The sequence below is a fragment of the Aquarana catesbeiana genome, linkage group LG03 (assembly GCF_042186555.1).
Source record: "Aquarana catesbeiana isolate 2022-GZ linkage group LG03, ASM4218655v1, whole genome shotgun sequence".
In the NCBI taxonomy this organism is placed as follows: Eukaryota; Metazoa; Chordata; class Amphibia; order Anura; family Ranidae; genus Aquarana; species Aquarana catesbeiana.
The window spans coordinates 635,668,126-635,691,265 of record NC_133326.1 but is presented as its reverse complement, the minus strand read 5'-3'; the positions used below and the strand labels follow the sequence as shown (position 1 = coordinate 635,691,265).

Here is a 23,140-nt window from a genome sequence, read left to right as displayed (position 1 = left end):
TGGTGGTGGAGATGCATAAAATGTTGGTGCAAGTGTATAGGACAGAAATCTTGAGCAGAAAATGTGTTCAAGAGATTTAGCGATGGGAAGGAAATGACTGAGGATGAGCCACGTTCGGGTCAGCCGTCGACAAGCAGGATCCCAGACATGATGCGACAAATAGTGGCATGAGATTGGTGACTGACTTGATGGCAGAGGAATTGGGCATTAGCAAGGACACAGTGCGCGCCATCGTCTGTGCAGATTTGGGTAAACGAAAGATCTGTTCCCAGTTTGTGCCACACAAGCTGACAGAGGAACAGAAAGCAAAATGGATGGAAACCTCTGGAGATTTCATTACCATGTGTGACCAGGATCCATCCTTCCTGCGAACCATCATCACAGGGGATCAGACCCCACTGTGCGATCTGTGTGCGCCAACTCTTGGCTCAGCGTGGTATACCTGTTCTCGATCATCCACCATATTCCCCTGATCTGACACCTGCAGACTTCTTTCTGTTTCCCCCACCTGAGGAGCTTCATGAAAGGCGCACGTTTTGCAGACATGGACGCAATCCAAGAATATGTGACACCGGTTCTGCTTTGCTGACAGTTTCCAGAAGCATTATGAATGTTGCCAAAAGTGTGTTGTGAAGGATGGTGATTATTTTGAAGGCCAATAAAGGTAATTTGTATCTTCTGTTTTGTTTGTTTTCTGATACCATTCACCAAACATTTTAGACACACCTCGTATACCATATGCAGAACAAATTTGGTATTATGAATTAAAAATAAAAAAACATCTCTGAGAAAAAAAAAACTGTGCCTTGTCTTTTTACAATTCATGTGGTCGAAATCAACAGAAAACTGCCTTTTTTCCTCAATTTTCACTTTTTTTTTTCAAATTTCTTAAATAATTATGCTATATCATTTTAACTACTTCCAGCTCGGGCCTTTTCTGGCACTTTTTGTTGACATATAACAATCAGTATTTTTTGCTAGAAATTGCTTAGAACCCCCAAATATTATTTATTTTTTAATCAAAGGCACTAGAGATTAAATTGGGTGGGTTTTGCAATTTTTTTATGTCACATGGTATTTGCACAGCGGTTTTTCAAACGCAATTTTGGGGGAATTTTAAATGCAAAAAAAACACAATAACTAACCCAATTTCTTTGTAAAATACAAAAGATGAAGATTATGCTGAGTATATAGATATCAAACATGTCACGCTTTAAAATTTGTGCACGCCCGTACAATGGCAACAAACAATGTAAATTTTACTATCCATAGGGGACAATTTAAAGGGCTTTACATGTTACCACTTTAGATTTACAGAGGAGGTCTGGTGCTAAAATTACTGCCTATGATCTGACGTTCTTGATGGACCAAAGCGCACGTTCGCCTTTGCGTGCAAGCACAGGAGGACAGGGGCACTTTAAAAATGCTCTTTTTTTAAATTATTAATTTAGTTTTTTCTTTTTTTTTTGCACTTGCTTTAATAATTTTTTTTTATCACTTTTATTGCTGTCACAATTATGTAAACATCCTTGTGACAGCAATAGGCACGTGACAGGTCCTCTTTATGGAGAGATCTGGGGTCTATAAGATCTGTGTTTTTGAATGCCTTTGAGTTTCAAAAACTGATGCTGATAGTTTTTGAGTAGACCGGAAGTGATGTCATGTCATCGCTTCAGGTTTACTATAACGAACAGCCGATCAAAGCCGATCCTGGCTCTGTTCGGTTGTCCAGCAGCCGGTGGACATGTCGGCTAGTCGCTGGGGTCTCCCGGTGGGACGCTGGAGCCCAAGAGACCCACGGAAAAGAGGGGGAGGGGAAGACGTCCCCTCCCGCTGCTTGTAATAGCGGTTGCTATTACAAGAGAGCTTAAAAAAAAACCTCTGTTGACATCCATGCGTCCGGTGCCCTGCATGTAGATTAGGGGACAGGCGCATGAATTAGGGGGGCAGCGACCCGTATGGAAGGGGCCGCCACTGACCGGGATGATGCCTGCAGCTGCAGGCATCATCTCGGTAGAACCACCGAAAGTCCAGTGATGGGAAGTGGTTAAAGTCGGATAGACATGTGCAATTTGTTTCATTCCGAATTAGTTTTTTAACAAATTTCAACAAACTTGTTAATTTGAATTAACGAAAACCCGTTTAATACATTTTTCAGAATATTCGTAAATTTGAATATTTTTAAAATTCGTTAATTCGGAAATTCAAAAAATTCTGAAATTTGAAAATTCACAAATTTGAAAACCCAAAAATTTGAAAATCTGAAATAATAACTAACTAATAATAACTTAAAGAGGAGTTCCAGTCAAAAAAAAAATTAAAAGTCAGCAGCTACAAATACTGCAGCTGCTGACTTTTAATTGGACACTTACCTGTCCCAGGGTCCAGCGATGTGGGGGTTCGAAGCCCCGCTCGTCTTCCCCTCCATTCGGCGGCGCCGGCATTGCAACTGTGGGCGCCGGGCTGTGGCTTCACAGCCTGGCACCCACTGCGCATGCGTGAGCGGCGCCGAGCGCCGTGATTGGCCGCTCAGTCACCTGGGACCTGTAATGGGTCCCAGATGATTGACAGGAGGGAGGGAGCAGAGCTGAGCCCTTCCTGTGCCGAGGGGGAAGTGATGTCACCAGCCCAGGCACTGGAAGAGGCAGACTACGAGGGACCCCCTAGCAACAGGCCTTTAGAGGTGAGTAAAAAAAAAATATCCAAATGTTTTTTTGTATTTTTTTTTAGGATTTTTCATGTAGTTTTTTTTTTTTGGGTGGAATCCCACTTTAACTATTACTAACTATTAAATTAAAGGGAATTGGAATTTCCTTTCAAATTTAGCTGTTAATGAAAGTAACAAATACAAATTTATCTGCAGTTCCGGATTATCGAAAATAACGAATGCTGTATCTAAACGAATGGAACGTAACAAATTAATAATAATAAATAACAATAATACAAACTTTTTATTATTATTATTATTATTATTTATTATTCATTCCATTCCATTTGTTTAGATGCGGCATTCGTTATTTCGGATAATTCATAACTTCAGATATATTTGTATTCGTTACGTTCACTAACAGCCAAATTTGAAAGGAAATTCCAATACCTATAATTTAATAGTTATTATAAGTTAGTTAGTTATTCTTTCAAATTTTCTAATCTTCTTTCTTATTTTCAAATTTTTGAATTCCGATCATAACGAATGACCCGAAAAACGAAAAGAAAAAAACCTGAATACTAACTAATTTTTCGGCAGTGCACATGTCTAAAGTTTGGTATCAAATGAGAGTACTAGAAAAAAGAACATGGAGATTGGCTGGGTTAACTGCAGAACAAAACAGCAATTGTAAGGCAATCTATAACATGTCCAAAATCTGAAAAAAAAGCCCCTGGTCTTAACGGGGGTGTGTATAAGTTACGTATACTGGGACTCAAGTGGTTAAACACAATTTGGAGGATTTAAAAGATCACATTCCCATACCGGGAGTCGAACCCGGGCCGCCTGGGTGAAAACCAGGAATCCTAACCGCTAGACCATATGGGAAGATATGCACAGGGCTCAGAATTCCTTCTTTTCTACATACCTGGCCCATTTACAAATATTTTGCAAGTTTCTGGTTTTGCTGCATACATATTACTTTATATTGCCTCTAGAACTGTTAAAAAATACAAACCTTCAGCATGTCAGGCAATTCCGTACAATGAATCCTAACCTTTTTTTCAAAGCTGGTGTTTTAAAATTTTGAGCTAGTTGATAGAAGATATCACTCAAACGCCAAACATACTGCTGTTATCCATGGCTAAAGCCGCGCAGCTCTCGGCTACTACTGATAACTGAGAAGGCTTAGCATCAAAGGGTGTGCAGACGGTGTTCAGTCTGGTGTCTGAATTCGTCCACTAACTGGCAGCAAAACGCCATCTTCATCCAATCAGAGAGCTGCTTGGGAAAGAGGCTTGGAACACAGTTGTCTCTTCCTGTGTATGGTGATTTCTACTCTGCCTGTAGTTTGGCTGTGCAGAACTCTTGACTTTCCATGAGATTTTGTTACCTTTATACCTTTTTGCCAATAGGTAAGTGTACTTAAAGAGGAAGTAAACTCTTTAAGATGCCAAACGTAGACATAGACAGGACGTTACAGGAACATTGGTAGACCGGTTTCACACGGATAACTTGTGCTTGTTCACAACCACAGAATGCCTTAGGATACAGAAGGCTGCATAACATGGCCCCAATTTTATAAATGCAGTATCCCTACAGAATATAACAGAGTGGATAGCAGGGCCAGATCTAGCATGTCTTATGTGGGGGTGCAGTAAAAAAATGGCAGGGGACAGAAAATGGGAGGTCAGCAGGGCAGAGGATATGATCAGCAGTTTGTAGACCAGTGGTTTTAGGACAGAGTACAGGGGTCAGCTGGGCAGTGTACAGTGGGTCAGCAGGGTTATGCACAGGAACTGCTAAGGCAGTGTACTGGGAATAAGTAGGGCAGAGGACAGGGGCACTGCTGGCAGGACAGAAAACAGAGGTTAACACTGGCAGGGCAGAGGACAGGGGTCACTGCTGGCAGGGCAGAGGACAGGGCTCTCTCCTGGCAGGGACAGGGGTCTCTGCTGGCAGGGCAGAGGAAAGGGGTCACTGCTGGCAGGGCAGAGGACAGAGGTTAACACTGGCAAGGCAGAGGACAGGGCTCACTGCTGGCAGGGCAGAGGACAGGGGTCACTGCTGGCAGGGCAGAGGACAGGGGTCAATGCTGGCTGAACAGGGGTCACGGCTGGCAGGACAGAGAACAGAGGTTAACACTGGCAGGGCAGAGGAAAGGGGTCTCTGCTGGCAGGGCAGAGGAAAGGGGTCACTGCTGGCAGGGCAGAGGACAGAGGTTAACACTGGCAGGGCAGAGGACAGGGGTCACTGCTGGCAGGATAGAACAAAGGGGTCACCGCTGGAAGAAGAGAGGGCAGGGTCACCGCTGGAAGGATAGAGCTAAGGGGACACCGCTGGCAGGATAGCATTCCGGGGTCACTGCTGGGAGGATAGAACAGGGACCCTGCTGGAAGTATAACAGGGGTCACTGCAGCAGGAGAGAGGAACTCAACATAGTTTTCTTCCCTGCACTGTACATGCACAGCCAGTGCAGGGATGGAAAATGGCCAGGCATGTCGTCAGGTGTGCAAGGGGTCGTGATTGGGAAGCTTTGGGGGGCCGCAATTGAAATCTGGGGGGGCACAGCCCACCCCAGCACCCTCCTAGATCTGGCCATGGTGGAGAATAGTAACTGCTCTCTGTTAAAAAAAAATATATAGGCCCCTTAGTTCTCTTCGCCAGGTGTGGTATTACCTTGAAAAGGGAGTGTATTACAAAGTTTGCTCCCAAAAATGTATTCGGTTAGCCAAAGAAAAGTGTCACCTAGATGGACTTGTGTCTTTTTTCAACCTGACTTACTATGTAACCTACATTTTTTAGTTAAAAAAAGTGTGTGAGAAAAGAAAGCTGACAGCAAGATTCAATGCTGACAACTTTATCAATCCAGACAAATGGACAAAGAGTCCCCACATTGTACTACTTGTCACTTTGTTGGATCAAAAGGTTGTCAATGTTGAATCTTATGGAGTTCTGCCAGCTTTCTTTTCTCCAGTATTTATGTGGTTTGTGGAATATAAGGCGAGCCCCTGCTTGATGATAGGCACTTCGTCTCTTCAGAGGGTGACCTGGTTCTTGGCTGAGGGGCAGCAAACGCTGTTTCTTTCTTTTTACATTTTTTAATTCCTTGTTAATATCTATGACTAACATGATACAAAGTAGACTTCAACAAATTGCTGTCCGTCTGCACACAGATGCCAACTTCCTGTTGCATAAATGTGAATGAGATGGGTAAAAGATGGCTTCAGCTCCTGTTCTGCACCTGTAGAGAACTCCTCAGACATGTTTTGCCTTTTTCGGGGTTTAATCATAGGAGTTCTGAGAAGTTCTCTACAGGTGACGAACAAACTGAAGCCATCTTTTACCCATCTTCACATTTATGCAATAGGGAGTTGGCATCTGTGTACAGATGGCCACCATTTTGTTGAAGTCTACTAGAGTCTGACAGGCCGATTCTGTCTGTCTTGCACCAGTATATTCACATGCTGATCCAACTGACACAGGTTTGGGTTGCATTCAAGCTGTACTATTTTCATTGCTTTGGGCAAACATGGTAAAAAAAAACCTTAATACTTTGTCATCTTACCCTACATTCTGCACAGACACACTATGGAAGAGTCATCCAAGCATCCTCCATGGTATATAGATGAAGACACGGAAGCCTTTCTTGAAGATCATAATAATTTGGAATGTGATATAATAAAAGGTATAGTGGAAAATGCAGAACACTTACAGTATAAAGTGATGCCTGTATACAGTATCTCACAAAATGAGTACACCCTCACATTTTTGTAAATATTTTATTATATCTTTTCATGTGACAACACTGAAGAAATGACACTTTGCTACAATGTAAAGTAGTTAGTGTATAACAGTGTAAATTTACTGTCCCCTCAAAATGACTCAACAATCAGCCATTAATGTCTAAACCGCTGGCAACAAAAGTGAGTAAGGTATTCATGCTATATCCGTGCGGAGCTGCTTGGGGGTATCACTCTCACTCTCTCATACTGGTCACTGGAAGTTCAACATGGCACCTCATGGCAAAGAACTCTCTGAGGATCTGAAAAAAAGAATTTTGCTCTACATAAAGATGGCCTAGGCTATAAGAAGATTGCCAAGACCCTGAAACTGAGCTGCAGCATGATGGCCAAGACCATATAGTGGTTTAACAGGACAGGGTCCACTCAGAACAGGCCTTGCCATGGTCTACCAAAGAAGTTGAGTGCACGTGCTCAGCGTCGTATCCTGAGGTTGTCTTTGGGAATTAGATGTATGAGTGCTACAAGCATTGCTGCACAGATTGAAGGGGTGGGGGGTCAGCCTGTCAGTGCTCAGACTATGCGCCACACGCTGCATCAAATTGGTCTGCATGGCTGTCATCTCAGAAGGAAGCCTCTTCTAATGATGATGCACAAGAAAGCCCGCAAACAGTTTGCTGACGACAAGCAGACTAAGGACATGGATTACTGGAACCATGTCCTGTGGTCTGATAAGACTAAGATAAACTTATTTGGTTTATATGGTGTCAAGCGTGGTGAGGAGTACAAAGACAAGTGTGTCTTGCCTACAGTCAAGCATGGTGGTGGGAGTGTCATGGTCTGGGGCTGCATGAGTGCTGCTGGCACTGGGGAGCTACAGTTCATTGAGGGAACCATGAATGCCAACATGTACTGTGACATACTGAAGCAGAGCATGATACCCTCCCTTCAGCGACTGGGCCACAGAGCAATATTCCAACATGATAACAACCCAAACACACCTCCAGGATGACCACTGTCTTGCTAAAGAAGCTGAGGGTAAAGGAGATGGACTGGCCAAGCATGTCTCCAGACCTAAACCCTATTGAGCATCTGTGAGGCATCCTCAAATGGAGGTGGAGGAGCGCAAGGTCTCTAACATCCACCAGCTGCGTGATGTTATCATGGGGGAGTGGAAGAGGACTCCAGTGGCACCATGTGATGCTCTGGTGAACTCCATGCCCAAGAAGGTTAAGGCAGCTCTGGGAAATAATGGTGGCCACACAAAATATTGACACTTTGGGCCAAATTTTTCAATTAGGGGTGTACTCACTTTTGTTGCCAGCGGTTTAGACATTAATGGCTGTGTGTTGAGTTATTTTGAGGGGACAGCAAATTTACACTGTTATACAAGCTGTACACTCACTACTTTACATTGTAGCAAAGTGTCATTTCTTAAGTGTCACATTTAAAGATATAAAATATTTACAAAAATGTGGGGTGTACTCACTTACCTAATATATAACAAACAAACATAAACTTCCTGTCCCTTCGTGCCTTCACTCACTTCTCCACATGTCAGTGGAGAGAACCATGGTTGCTGCTGCCCTGATTACGACTACCAATGCACGCCGGGGGGAATTAATGATTTGCAGATGATAGCTTGGAAGGAAAATAGGGTTGTTTTCTTGCTTTTAGTTCAATTCACAGAAAGTGCCGAAGACATGACATTTCTGGCAAGATCAATGGATATGTCTGTACTTGCTGAAAATGTTCTTGGCCTGAAAATTGAAAACGAATGCAGTCACCATATATTTAGGAACAGGTAAGCTGCAATATATTATTTTTTTTGTTTTTTAGTTTAGATATGCTTCAGTTTCCTTTATGGTAGTATGAGATGTGATCAAATAGGAGTCCAGATAAATTTGGCCATGAATTGGTGGACAATCCGATCGTGTATGGGCTTCATCGGACCTTCAGCTGACTTTTCCAGAACTTTAGATTTGGGACATGCTTCAAATCTTTACGTCTTAACTCCGTTGGACCCAGAAATCCACTCGTCTGTATGCTAGTCCGACGGACAAAAACCGACGCTAGGGCAGCTATTGGCTACTGGCTATCAACTTCCTTATTTTAGTCCGGTGTACTTCATCAGGTACGAATCAGTCGGACTTTGGTGTGATCGTGTGTAGGCAAGTCCGTTCGTTAAAAAGTCAGTCGGAAGTCTGTCAAAAGTCCGGCGGACCAGTCCGGTCGAAAAGTCCACCCGTGTGTATGCCCCATTAGAAACAAAAAACTGTATTGTGTTTTATGTTGTGGATAGGTCTACGTGAGCTCTACCTTACAGAAATGCTGTGTGATGCAACCATAATAACTGCGAGCAGAAGGTTCCCCTGCCACAGGTAGGTGTATTACATTTACAGAATGTGTAAAGTATAAAGGAAAAACAAAAGATGTCTTTCAACACTTTCAGGGCTTTTTTTCTCAGAGAATAGGAGCAGAAACTCCCCCTTCTGAGTCTCCCCTTGTCTCTGCACCCTATCCACTGTCCCTTGGTTTCACCCACCTCCCTGTACTACCCCAAGTATCTTTGTATGGAATTTGTTCTCGTCTAATAAGAAAAGCAGTAAACTAGATCCCCTAGAGCCAGCAACAATAGATCACCCCAAGCAACAATAGACTCCCCCAGGACAATTGACCCCACCCCAATAACAATAGGTCCCCCCAAGCAACAATAGATCCCCCCAGCAATAATAGTTTTGGAGGGACTTCATGCTTACAGAAGCTATGGTACTGTTACTGTACTTGTTTAGATAGAGTGCTCAATTATTTTATCCTATTATTTTATTCTATAATTTTATTCTGTTTTTTTTTTTACTTTTTGCAGGGTTGTACTTGCTTCGGTCAGCCCCTATTTCCGTGCCATGTTCACTAGCTCTATGCTAGAATCTGAACATGGAGAGGTTTGCCTTCTGGATGTTCCCTCTTCTGTCATACAGAGCATCCTTCACTTCATATACAGCGGTGAGGCTGCTCTCGGCCTGGGCTCTGTTGAAGAGCTGTTTACTGTGTCCGGCCGACTGCAGATTACAGCTATGCAGGATCTGTGCAGCAGGTACTTGACTATTATATAATGCATATAGGTGATGATATCATGTCTGTGAGCAGCTACAAGCACTACTGGCCAGGAGGTCTCATGGAAGATAGCTGCTAGGGCTTTTGTTGTTTTCATCAGTTTGACATTGATTGGAGATGCTTCTGCGACCATTCAGAATTTATTATTGGGTTAATTTGACCTGTAGTTGACCTTCTTCTGTCCTGCTTTTGACCTGCTCTAAAGGAGAAGTATGGCCAAAGCTATTTTGGCCCTACTCATCCAGGGATCACAGGAGTTGCACTTCATTCTGCACTCCTGTGACCTGTTTTCAGCCAACAGCAGGCTAAAGCTGCCGTCACTCAGCCGGTTCAAGCTCTGGAAAGATCCCAACTTTAAAGTTGGGATCCACCTAGATGCCTGGACCAGCAGCTGGCTCAGCCTCTCAGTGAACTGCGGGGAGACTGAGCCAGCTGCTCCTGCCCTTTACACAGACTGCTTCCCCAAGTGAGCGCTATTGGGGGCAGAACAGGGATCCAGTGATTGAATACCGAGAATTACCGTATATACTCGAGTATAAGCTGAGTTTTTCAGCACATTTATTTGTGCTGAAAGTGCCCCCCCCCCCCGGCTTATACTCGAGTCAAGCATTTTTCTGGTGCAAAGAATGACATTTTCCGAACCGATTTTGGGGCCCTATATCTCGGGACCACTTGGTTCTAGGAACCCCAAATTTGGTGTGCAAACCCAGTGGAACTAGCACTACAACATATCCAAGCTGGGGTTCCTAGCACCAAGTGCCTCCGAGATATGGGGCCCCAAAGTCGGTTCGGAAAATGTTGGGTATGTTGTAGTGCTAGTTCCACTGGGTTTGCACACCAAATTTGGGGTTCCTAGCACCAAGTTGACCTGAGATACAGGGCCCCAAAGTCAGTCAACTGTGTCCATCTGCAGCAATGTCATTTCAGGACCCTTTGGTTCCAGAGACCCCAAATTTTGGCTGCAGCTAGGGGGCATCTAGGAACCCTTAACTACCGAGTTTGAAGTTTGGGAGACCTATGGCTGCAAATGGGCACAGTGAGACTGCAAATGGGCATTGTTGACCCTCTTTTCCACTTACAGTAGCTGCGCATTTCTCACCCACTCGAGTCAATACGTTTTCCCAGTTTTTTGTGGTAAAATTAGGTGCCTCGGCTTATATTCGGGTTGACTTATCCTCGAGTATATACGGTAAATGTTCAGTGGTTTTTGGTCACTCAGTTTAGAGCCTGCAGGGGACAGCTAAAGCTATGATTGGTGCTGCATCCATCTAGGTGAGTATGATAGTTCATTTTTTTGTATTCTCAAACTTTTCGTTTAGGCAGGTTTTGCATTCTCAAAGGCTTGTATAGGAATTAAAAACCCTCTTGAAGAGAAAAAAAGCCTGTCAACACAGTCCCCTATGGTATGTAGCACACTCAATCCTAGACCAAAAAAAAAAAAAGTATGACAAGTGTCAAGCCGCTGCAGTGGCCAGGCAGTCAGTACAACCCCAGTACTCCTTTCCAGACTTAGGGTATGTAGCACACTCAATCCTGGAGTAGAAACAACAATGTCTCCTCCCCCAGTCAGTCCTATCCCCATACAGTTAGAACACGCTGAGAGAACACACATTTAACCCCTTGATCGCCCCCTAGTGTTAACCCTTCCCTGCCAGTGACATTTACACAGTAATTAGTGCATATTTATAGCACTGATCGCTGTATAAATGTGTCAAAAGTGTCCAAACTGTCCGTCACAATACCGCTAAAAATCACAGATCGCCGCCATTACTAGTAAAAAAATGAATAAATAATAAAAAATGCCAATCAACATACGCTTATTGCGTTTTTGTTTACCTAAAATATGTAGAATATATATTGGCCTAAACTGATGAAATTTGTTTTTTAAAAACATTTTTGGGGATATTTATTATAGTAAAAAGTAAAAAAAAAATATTTTTTTTAAATTGTCGCTTTTTTTGTTTATAGCGCAAAAAATAGAAAACGCAGAGGTGATCAAATACCACCAAAAGAAAGCTCTATTTGTGGGAAAAAAAGGGTGCAAATTTAGTTTGTGTACAGCGTCACACGACCGCACAATTGTCAGTTAAAACGATGCAGTGCTGTATCGCACATAATGGCTTGGTCATTAAGGGGGTAAAATTTTCCGGGGCTGAAGTGGTTAATGTAAAGAATTGTTTTGGAAATAAAAAAAGAATTGCAGACACTCATGTTCAGGAAGCTCCTTGTATATGATAATATGAGGGCTGTAGAAGGGACTTTAGTGGCAGACGAATGTTTTCGGATACCTATCCGGGACTGGGCTTTTATACACAGACAGCCCTCGGTATTCCCCTCTAGATGAGATGTGATTTATCCAAGAAATGTTGTGCTGAAGCAATCGACATGATATCCGATGTGGACCGGAGATCCAGGTAAACACGTCCTCACTCTTCTCCCTGCACAGTCCATCTGCCGCTCAGCCAGCCCGTGCTGAGAAATAATGGTCTGACCAACCAATCACAGAACGGAACACCCAAATCCCTGCTCCACGTCACTGGTTGCCCTAGTAACTGGAGACTGCTGCAAATCTAGTAAACAAGTTCGGTGTCCTATCGAGAAAGGTCCCCCTTCGGATAGCGTCCGCCCTGTACTGCGCAGGCGCAGCGCTTGCGCAATACGGAGGACAAAGGAGACGCAGAAAGTCTCCGAACATGAACAGCTGTTCATCAGCGGTACACGCCTGCGCAATTAACAATACATTGTGCCACACGCTCCCGATGCTTGTGCAACTCTGCAAGGGGCGGGTGTAGGGGCGGAAGCATTTAGAAGAGGTCGCATGATGGCCAGACCTTATACGATGGGGCTGGATTTCTCATAGGGGTGGATGTATTATTGAGAAGCTTGTAAGGGGCAGATGCATCATGCGGCCTCTTCTATATGCATCCGCCCCTACACTCGCCCCTTGCAGAGTTGCATGAGCATCGGGAGCATGCGGGAGCGTGTGGCACGATGTAGTGTTAATTGCACAGGCGCCGTTACAGTTGATGAACAGCTGTTCATGTTCAGACCTTTCTCGACAGGGCACCGAACTAGTTTACTGGATTTCAGTGTCTCCTTTGTCCTTCATACTGCGCCTGCGCAGTACAGGGCAGACACTATCCGACGGGGGACCTTTCTCAACAGAACACCAGCAACGGGGACTCCATCTCACCCATGTTCCCTGGGGACCAGGACCCCACCTCCCCTAAGAACAGGAACCTGATCACCCTGAGTGTGCCAACCTCACAGCCCTGCCTGATCACCCTGTGTGTGCCAACCTCACCGCCCTGCCTCCCATGTGTATTGTGTGAGGGCCCTCCTGTGACAGCTCTTATCAGAACTGACCCCTCTGTGTGCTCCCCTTACACGACTATCAAGGACTGTACTTACAGGCGCCGCTCCTGTAGCCACGCCTCGCTCAGTTGTGTCTCTGTAAGTTGTGAAATTCTCCTCCCCTATACAGATATGAGATCGCCAGTATATAGCACGGGGGCAGCCTGAGGTTTATTCCTCTTCATTTCATTTCTTCTCTGACATCGAGTCTCGTGTATGTGGAGATGTTCTGATGGACAATAAATACTTATGTTGCTGCTCTCACTTTACACATTATGTAGATTGTTAGATACAAACACCCAGGCACAAAAATCATCACTTCTAATTCACATTCTTGTTGTCTGACCCTGCCATCGCTTCCTTTCATCCAACTTGAAGAGCCAAGGCTGATCAGATGTTTACAGACTAATACCCCGTACACACGGTCTGATTTTCTGTTGGAAAATGTTCGATGGGAGCTTTTTGTTGGAAATTCCGACCATGTGTAGGCTCCATCGGACATTTTCCATCGGAATTTCCGTCACACAAAATTTGAGATCTGGATCTCAAATTTTCCGACAACAAAATCTGTTGTCGGAAATTCCGATCGTGTGTACACAATTCTGATGCACAAAGTTTCACGCATGCTCGGAATCAAGCAGAAGAGCCGCACTGGCTATTGAACTTCATTTTTCTCGGCTCGTCGTACGTGTTGTATGTCACTGCGTTCTTCCGAAAAGCTTTGTGTGACCTTGTGTATGCAAGACAAGTTTGAGCCAACATCCGTCTGAAAAAATCCATGGATTTTGTTGTCGGAATGTCCGATCAATGTCCGATCGTGTGTACGCGGCATTAGCCAACACGATCTTTCCTAGTGATGTGTGATGTTACCCAATCAATGACAGCCCACCCTTATGTAAATACTGCTCATGGCAGACTGTTGTCTTCACATTGCTTGATAAAGTCAGTTACCAAGTCCTCCGGGGGAGAGAAGGGTGTCCCCGTCCTCCGGGGGAGAGAAGGGTGTCCCCGTCCTCCGGGGGAGAGAAGGGTGTCCCCGTCCTCCGGGGGAGAGAAGGGTGTCCCCGTCCTCCGGGGGAGAGAAGGGTGTCCCCATCCTCCGGGGGAGAGAAGGGTATCCTCTCCTTCTCCCTCGGCCACCCAGGGGCCCTCTTCTTCACTAAATGGCCACCCAGGGGCCCTCTCCTCCTCCAAACACTCTGGTGTCCTTTCCTTCTCCACCGGTCACCCAGGGGCCCTCTCCTTCTCCACCGGTCACCCAGGGGCTCTCTCCTTCTCCGCCAGCCTTCCAGGGGGTCTCTCCTTCTCCACCGGCCACCCAGGGGCTCTCTCCTTCTCCACTAGCGACCCAGGAGCTCTCTTCTTCTCCCCCGGCCACCCAGGAGCCCTCTCCTTCTCCCACGTCCACCCAGGAGCCCTCTCCTTCTCCCACGTCCACCCAGGAGCCCTCGTCTTCTCCCACGTCCACCCAGGAGCCCTCTCCTTCTCCCACGTCCACCCAGGAGCCCTCTCCTTCTACCACGTCCACCCAGGAGCCCTCTCCTTCTCCCACGTCCACCCAGGAGCCCTCTCCTTCTCCCATGTCCACCCAGGGGCCCTCTCCTTCTCCCTAAGCCACCAGTGACCCCAAAGCGGGTCTGCCCTCAGGGGACCTGGTACCCACCGTCCTGGGACACCATGATGATGGTGTACAAGTTTCCAGTGTGAGGGCTACAGGTAACTCGCACTCAGCTTCTTTGGCCCCTGATTGGAGGAAAAGCAGAGGAGGCGATCCAACCCCCAGCACTTGACATCGATCAAAGACCAGTGGCGGCCTGTGCATTGTGGGAGCATGGGCGTCACCCCCCTGTCACCTCTGCCGCCCTCCCTATTCATGTGCCTAGCGCCTTTCAGGACGCTGGACGCATTAATTACTATGGCGGGGCTAGGCGGGGGGTGTATTTTGAAGCACGTGATTAGAGCCAGAGGCTCTAATAGGCCTCAAAATAGGGTGGGCTCATGGCGCAGAGCACTGCATCCTGATCCCACCCTGTTGTGTGGCATAGCAAATGAATTTTTGCTATTTTCACATTAACGTTCCTCCCTGCCAATCAGCAGGCAGGTCAGTGAGACCTGTTTCCCGATTGGCCAAAGCATTAGGCGATCCTATTGGATGCCTAATGCTTTGGCAGAAGAGGAGACACGGCAGAGGAAGCCTGAGGAGCCGAGCGGACACAGGAGCCACAGCCGCCGCTACAGAAGAGAAGCCTCATCACTCGGTAAGAGGCTGCATATGATGGGCACAAGTGACTGCATTTGACGGGCACAAATGGCTGCATATGATGGGCATAAGTGGCTGCATATGATGGGCACAGTGGCTGCATTTGACGGGCACAAGTGGCTGCATTTGATGGGCACAAGTGACTGCATATGACGGGCACAAGTGGCTGCATATGATGAGCACCAATGGCTGTGTATGGCGGGCACAAGTGGCTGCATATGGTGGCCACAAATGGCTGCATTTGACGGGCACAGTGAGGCTGCAATTGATTGGGGGATGGGGTGGTTTCAGTATTTTTCAGTTTGTTTGCGCCCCCCCCAAAATTTTTGAGCACCAGCCGCCACTGTCACAGATACTGCTGTATAGTTTTCCTTGACCTCCCATATATGTATTTTGCAGGGCTGTGCACAGACAGATTTGTGTAAGCGGAGGCTCCGTGTGTCAGGCAGCTGTTTTTGTTCCTGAACAGATTGCACAACCCTTCACATTATGTACATCATGCAGTGTGGATGCTCATATTGATGAGGAATGTCTTCTATGCAAAGGCTTGGCCCCTCCCACAGGCACAGCTCTATATTTTTCCTGGACCTACTATTGATATACACAGTGCTATGCACGGGGCCCGTCCCCATTCAGCAGAGCATGCTAGGGGCGGGGCTGGAGGCGGTGCAGCTCTATATTTTCTCCCGACCTCAGTCCCATTGATATACATAGTGCTACATTGCAAGGGGGCCCGCCCCCCTTCTCCAGAGCAGGCTAGGGGCAAGGTAAGGGGCGGGGCTGGAGGCGGTGCTGCCGATGATGTAATTAAGCAACCGCCTCCGCCCGCCTGCTCCAGTCTATAATTTTCCTCGTTTGAAATGAGCATCTGCGCATGCGCGGTATAGCCGCGGTGAAGCCGTGCATGCGCAGTGGAGCCCCGCGATCAACTGTTTTGTGATGCAGCCACACCTGAAGTGATGCGGTCGAGCTTCTGCATGAGAAAATAATAGAAACCTTTGCGCCAGTGGTGTCGATAGCAGATAATATATATGAATTACATATACTGGTGGTACATCTAGTAAGAAAACATTCCCAACAATAAAAAAATTGTGGAAATATATAAAACAATCAGTGTAAGCTGCTCCCCAATTTTTGAATAATCAAAAAAATAGATAATCAAAAAAAAGAGGAATGTAAGAAAGATAGGGGGCGCTAGATACCATAATATTCAAGTGCTCCAAAAAAATATATCTCCTGCATTACCAAAAAAATGGAAATGTAGGAAGCTAGGGGGCGCTAGATACCATACTATTCAAGTGCTCTAAATAAATATATCTCCTGTGTTACCAAAAAAAAAATGAAAATCATAATATTGACAAATCATAATTAGATTACACATTGAAGTGCCCACATTAGTGAAAACATATATAGTGATTGATTGTCCACATAAAAAAGTGATTGAAGTAGTTGAAGTGATATCTTTCAATATTATCCCAATCTTGTTGCTGTAAACAAAAGGTTTTCCATCACCAAAAAAAACAAAAGAAAAGGAAAACACCTCGAAGTAGTAGATATCTGCTTACCAGATACCAATGACTCCTTTAGTTAAAAAGGGAGTCACTAGCGCTTGTGCAGGGTTGTGCCTGCTCACATGGATGGCTGGACTGTGGTTGGTATTATAGGCATGGATCGTTCCCGTCAGGCTCATTCAAGATAGGATAAGGATACATAGGAAACAAAAACAGTCTCCATAGCGTAAAACCATTTATTAAAAAAGTAAACAAATTAAAAAGCCAAATGGCCGCTTACATTGGTGGGTGCCTACCCGGCACTGGGGCTGCTTGCATGTCAGGATGACTTCGCAGTCAGAAAAAGCCTCTTCCCTGAAGACGTTCACTACGAAACGTACGTCGGAGCGGTACGTGGTCACATGTCCTATCATCCAACAACATCCGGATCCTTTGGCTGCCCCCCTGTGTAAGCTGGAACGCACACCAGCGTGGAGGAGACATGAAAGGCTTTTTCTGACTGCAAAGTCACCCTGACATGCAAGCAGCCCCAGTGCCGGGTAGGCACCCACCAATGTAAGCGGCCATTTGGCTTTTTAATTTGTTTACTTTTTTAATAAATGGTTTTACACTATGGAGACTGTTTTTGTTTCCTATGTATCCTTATCCTATCTTGAATGAGCCTGACGGGAACGATCCATGCCTATAATACCAACCACAGTCCGGCCATCCATGTGAGCAGGCACAACCCTGCACAAGCGCTAGTGACTCCCTTTTTAACTAAAGGAGTCATTGGTATCTGGTAAGCAGATATCTACTACTTCGAGGTGTTTTCCTTTTCTTTAGTTTTTTTTGGTGATGGAAAACCTTTTGTTTATAGCAACAAGATTGGGATAATATTGAAAGATATCACTTCAACTTTTTTTCAATCACTTTTTTATGTGGACAATCAATCACTATATATGTTTTCACTAATGTGGGCACTTCAATGTGTAATCTAATTATGATTTGTCAATATTATGATTTTCATTTTTTTTTTTTTGGTAACACAGGAGATATATTTATTTAGAGCACTTGAATAGTATGGTATCTAGCGCCCCCTAGCTTCCTACATTTCCATTTTTTTGGTAATGCAGGAGATATATTTTTTTGGAGCACTTGAATATTATGGTATCTAGCGCCCCCTATCTTTCTTACAGAGCTTCTGCATGAGTCAAGGTTTTTTTTACAACACCGACACTGGGGAGCTACAGTTCATTGAGGGAACCATGAATGCCAACATGTACTGCAACATACTGAAGCAGAGCATGATCCCCTCCCTTTGGAGACTGGGCCGCAGTGCAGTATTCCAACATAACAACCCCAAACACAGCTCCAAGATGACCACTGTCTTGCTAAAGAAGCTAAGGGTAAAGGTGATGGATTGGTCAAGCATGTCTCCAGACCTAAACCCTATTGAGCATCTGTGGGGCATTCTCAAACAGAAGGTGAAGGAGCGCAAGGTCTCTAACATCCACCAGCTCTGTGATGACGTCATGGAGGAGTAGAAGAGGACTCCAGTGGCAACCTGTGAAGCTCAGGTGAACTCCATGCCCAAGAGGGTTAAGACAGTGCTGGAAAGTAATGGTGGCCACACAAAATATTGACACTTTGGGCCCAACATAGACATTTTCACTTAGGGGTGTACTCACTTTTGTTGCCAGCGGTTTAGACATTAATGGCTGTGTGTTGAGTTATTTTGAGGGGACAGCAAATTTACATTGCTATACAAGCTGTACACTCACTACTTTACATTGTAGCAAAGTTTCATTTCTTCAGTGTTGTCACAGATGAAAAGATAGAATAAAATATTTACAAAAATGTGAGGGGTGTACTCATTTTGTGAGATACTGTACCTCCCCTCCCCATCTATATACCATCACCTTTGTATATATACCTCCCCTCCCCATTTATATACCATCACCTCTGTATATATCTCTCCGCACCACTATATAAATATATATATATATACTGTGTGTGTATATATATATATATATATATATATATATATATATATATATATATATATATATATATATATAATTTCCCCTCGATCTACCATCACCCTCTATATACCATCACCTCTGTATATATATCTCCCCTCCCTTATCTATATACCATCCCCTCTGCCATCTATATACTATCACCTGTGTATGTATATATTACATTACAGGGTCCCCGGTTGCAGGAATAAAGTAGTCTCAGGATCCGCACTTCACGCCGACTCCAGGTAAACTGGAAGTGACCCTGTAGTGCTGAAAAAAGCACCACCAAGTCACCCTCCGGGCCTGGCCAATGAAAATAAATGGACAAGAGCCAGGGACAAATCACTGGAGAGTGGGAGTGTGTGTGGGTGCAAGGCTTGTGCCCTGCACACGCCCTAAACATGGGCAAATCAGCTTCCCAGCTTGCAATCAGCTGATTGCAAGCTGGGAAGCTTCCCATAGACTGTCACATGTCCAGCGCCTGGTCATCTTATAGTAACCTTTTTTTTTGCCACTGATCTTTATACAATTCTGTGGGAATGCAAAACCTGCAAAGCAGGTCAAATGCAAGGCCGAAGGAGGTCAACATAGGTCAACGCTCCTGCCCAGTTTTCTTTTGTTAAACTACTCAAGCCCTCCCACTCTCCTCATCTCTACAACATAGAGACTAATCATTCTGTAGTCCCAAGATAAGATCCTGGATAGCTAATTAAACTCCTTACACTAACACAGGAATTCTGCACAAGACACAAGACAGCTCAGAATTTGACATAAACAAGTATTTTTATACACTTAACTTAAAATTACAACTTTGATGCTTGCATTTTTTTTTTTACCATTTTGAGGTACAGTTTCCCATGTTGTGAGAAAGTTAATTAATGTTCCGCCTGAGAACTAGCTGCGTGCACTGATGATAGGCCAGTAACCGTGATGTCACTGGCAGTCACAGGTCCCACAATAATGATTGGGATGCAAACAGAATTATTGCCATGATGGCCAATTGTGGTGATTAAATGAGGTTTCTCCTCAAATAAACCTCTACTGGTTGCAGCTTTCACTCTCCCCCTGGTTGCCTCTCTCTCCCTTTCTCTCTCTTCTCTCTCTCTCTCTCTCTCTCTCTCTCTCTCTAACTCTATGTGCATATAAAAAGACTAAGTGGTTGATTTTCTGAATCTACGGCAACAATTTTATTATCATCTTTCATTGTTGTTATGATAAAGGTGTGTGCAATGAATAACAGCGTATAACTTCTTTGTTTTCAGCATCTTCTAATGAGACTTTTCCATTATGCCTTACTTTAGGTTTCTCATCAACCAGCTAACGAACGATAACTGCTTCTGGATTTACAGACTGGCTCACAGCCATAATCACATCACACTTCAAAGGGTAGCTATTCAATACATCAGCTGGAACATAACCAGTCTTTATGAAAAAGAAGATATTCTCCATTTGGAGCAGGATGAATTAATAAGCATTCTTTCCTCGGATCAGTTGATGGTATCTTCAGAGCTTTGCATCTATCGCATGGCTCTTCACTGGTGGAAAGCAAACAAGGCTGCAGGCAGCCCATTTCCTGAAGAGCTATGTAAAGTCATCCGGTTTCCATTAATGTCACCCCATGAGCTAGAAGAAGTCAAAAGAGACTTAATTCCAGAGCTGTCTGGTCTTCAGGAACCAGTCCCTTTCAAACTACGCCAAGGTATGTTTGAAAACCAGATTGTTTGCATGGACCTTCAGGCCAGAGAAGACCACACTCTTGATGATAATGATTTCTTTCTTGACTGCTATGACCCTGTTTCCAATAAGTGGGATAAGATTACTCCCTTAAAATCTTTGATGTATCCTGGATGTCTTGCTGTAGAGAACTATTTGTATGTGACCGGGGGGATGAACAAGGACGATTCTGTTTCCCAGACTTTCCATGTTTATGATTCATTAACAAACAGCTGGACAGAATTTCCATGTATGAAGAGCCCAAGGGCTCTACATGGATTCTTATCTTATAGGAAGAAACTATTTGCAGTGGGAGGATGGAATAGAGATGACGTTATGGACTCAATGGAATGTTTTGACCTATCCAAAAATTGTTGGTCTGAGTTATCTAAACTACCATTTCCATTGTGTGCTTTTGCATCCACAAAGTTAAAAGGTAAACTGTACTTCATAGGAGGAGAAACTGGGCAGGACCGTTTATTTAGTGAGAAGGGACTACTGATTTATGATACAAATTCAGATTTGTGGAGTCACGTTCCAAATAAAATTGTTGTGGCATTTGGAGGAGCAGTGACATTAGGTAACAAGGTGTTTGTGATTGGTGGCTATGATAATTATTGTCCATCCACAGGGCAGGCGGTAGCCACATCAAAATGTTTGTGCTTAGATGAACAGGGTTGGGTGTCCCAGGAACTCAAAATCCCACCACTTCCTGAGAAGATAGCATCTGCTGGAGTTGTGCAATGGAATCAAAGAATCTATGTTTTGGGTGGAGAAAACACGGACCAGTTTTATAAAACTATATATTATTGGACACCGGGTGACTCCAAATGGACACTTTGTACCCAAGGACTGCCTATCCCTCATGAAGGGGTGAGTGGCTTTGGTTGTGTCACCATGTGGGTTCCTATGAGAAAATTTTGTTATCTTATCCCACACAGGAGATAAAATGCTTCATCCATAATATACATATTTGTACATTGCTTACTAGTTAAGGCTCCATTCACACAATGGCTTTCCAGATTGCAGGTGGAATCACTGCGATTTTGCCCGCGATTCCCGAATTGCCACAAAACTTGGGACCCGCTTGCGATCCTGTTTCTTTCAATGTCATCCCAATCGCACCGCAATTTTGGCACGATTGTCACCCAAAATCCTGTTGCCCAAAAGAAGTTCCAGAAGTGTCGGGTGACAAACGCGGCAAAATCATGCCGCGGTTGGGGTGCCATTGAAAGTAAGGGGATCAAAAGCGCATCCCACGTTTTGTGGCGATTCGAGAATCACAGGTAGAATTGCAGCGATTCCACCCACGATCCTGAACGCCATGGTGTGAATGGAGCCTTATGCCCCGTACACACGGTCGGATTTTCCGATGGAAAATGTGTGATAGGACCTTGTTGTCGGAAATTCCGACCATGTGTAGGCTCCATCACACATTTTCCATCGGATTTTCCGACACACAAAGTTTGAGAGCAGGCTATAAAATTTTCCGACAACAAAAAACAAAATAAAACGAAAACAAAATTTCTGATCGTGTGTACACAAATCCGACAGAAGTGCCACGCATGCTCAGAATAAATAAAGAGATGAAAGCTATTGGCAACTGCCCCGTTTATAGTCCCGACGTACGTGTTTTACGTCACCGCGTTCAGAATGATCGGATTTTCGGACAACTTTGTGTGACCGTGTGTATGCAAGACAAGTTTGAGCCAACATCCGTCGGAAAAAATCCTAGGATTTTGTTGTCGGAATGTCCGATCAATGTCCGACCGTGTGTACAGGGCATAAGTGTTTCTGTTTGAGGGATTGCTAGCTGACAGCATCATAAACTACCTAATTTATAATTTGTAGCAGAATAAAGAGGATCATGGTTTGCAGTAGAAAAGATGTAGTTATGTTCCCCTTTATTTCTTCACCCAGAGTTTCATTTTGACTTGTAAGGCAATGCTTTCTTATAAAGTTAAAGTAGAACTATAGGCAAAACTTTTTTTTTTTTCATTTTGGATACAGCAAGGGAGGGTTATAACCCATCAGATTTTTTTTCGCCATCTGTGTCCCATTGCGGAGATTTCCCTTCACTTCCTGTACCATAGCCAAACAGGAAGTGAGAGTAAATACCTGCAAATTATGGGAATTCCTTGAGGACCCCAGGTCACCAGAATTAGTGTGCCATTAGAAGATTTCCCCTCTAATACTTTTCTGGGGACAACCCAAAATTTGGGGTTTTCTGTTACTTTCACTTTCAACGATAATGATAAACAGGACAAAAAGAGAGGGTGAATCTACATAACAGGGGCACAGACAGCAATAAAAACTGACAAGCATTCCAATCCCTCACCACTCTATCCGAAATAAAAAAAAAAAGGTTTTGCCTTTAGTTATACTTAAATGTAAAGAGCTCATATAGAAAGCTAACAATATATAGCGGATAAAGAAAAAGGTTGTTGCAAAAAGTTGGACTTTTGAGGTACATCATCTTACATTAAAATACTACTTTTTATTAAAGTCAACATCCATAAAATGCTCTTCATTATGTTGTACAAAATATCATAAGACACCACATTACAAAACGAGCATTAAAACGCGATTGTGACTGAACAGTATATAATCTCACAAAATACAGATTTCTTGTTGTCTGACGCGTTTCATGGACATTATCCACTTCTTCAGGAGCCGACAGTATATTAATTCATTCCCAAAATGATTTGTACAGAAATAATCAGAATTATTAAAAAAGTAAATTTTCCCTGGTACGACTACGCTAGGTTGGTAACTAGGGATGAGCTTCGTGTTCG

General features: G+C 44.3%; 1 protein-coding gene and 1 non-coding gene across 2 annotated transcripts; one reads left to right on the top strand and one right to left on the bottom strand.

Annotated features, from left to right (window-relative positions):
- Positions 1 to 3,463: 3,463 nt before the first annotated feature.
- On the bottom strand, positions 3,464 to 3,535 carry TRNAE-UUC (transfer RNA glutamic acid (anticodon UUC)). The gene has a single exon. It is a non-coding gene; the product is annotated as a tRNA-Glu (tRNA).
- Positions 3,536 to 3,934: 399 nt separating this feature from the next.
- LOC141133255 (kelch-like protein 24) lies at positions 3,935 to 22,850 on the top strand. Its single transcript, XM_073622519.1, has 5 exons — positions 3,935 to 4,062; positions 6,232 to 6,335; positions 8,693 to 8,771; positions 9,257 to 9,484; positions 19,934 to 22,850. The coding sequence occupies exons 2-5, from the start codon at positions 6,239 to 6,241 to the stop codon at positions 21,291 to 21,293; spliced, it is 1,764 nt and encodes a 587-aa protein (XP_073478620.1). The 5' UTR covers positions 3,935 to 4,062; positions 6,232 to 6,238; the 3' UTR covers positions 21,294 to 22,850.
- The last annotated feature ends 290 nt before the right edge of the window (positions 22,851 to 23,140 follow it).

What these genes read in the sequence shown, in the direction of transcription:
- LOC141133255 (XM_073622519.1), top strand. Translation starts at nt 6,239, where the DNA reads ATGGAAGAGTCATCCAAGCATCCTCCATGGTATATAGATGAAGACACG. An exon ending in GGAATGTGATATAATAAAAG is followed by an intron (nt 6,336 to 8,692) that starts GTATAGTGGAAA and finishes TGTTGTGGATAG; the next exon opens with GTCTACGTGAGCTCTACCTT. An exon ending in ATGCAGGATCTGTGCAGCAG is followed by an intron (nt 9,485 to 19,933) that starts GTACTTGACTAT and finishes GCCTTACTTTAG; the next exon opens with GTTTCTCATCAACCAGCTAA.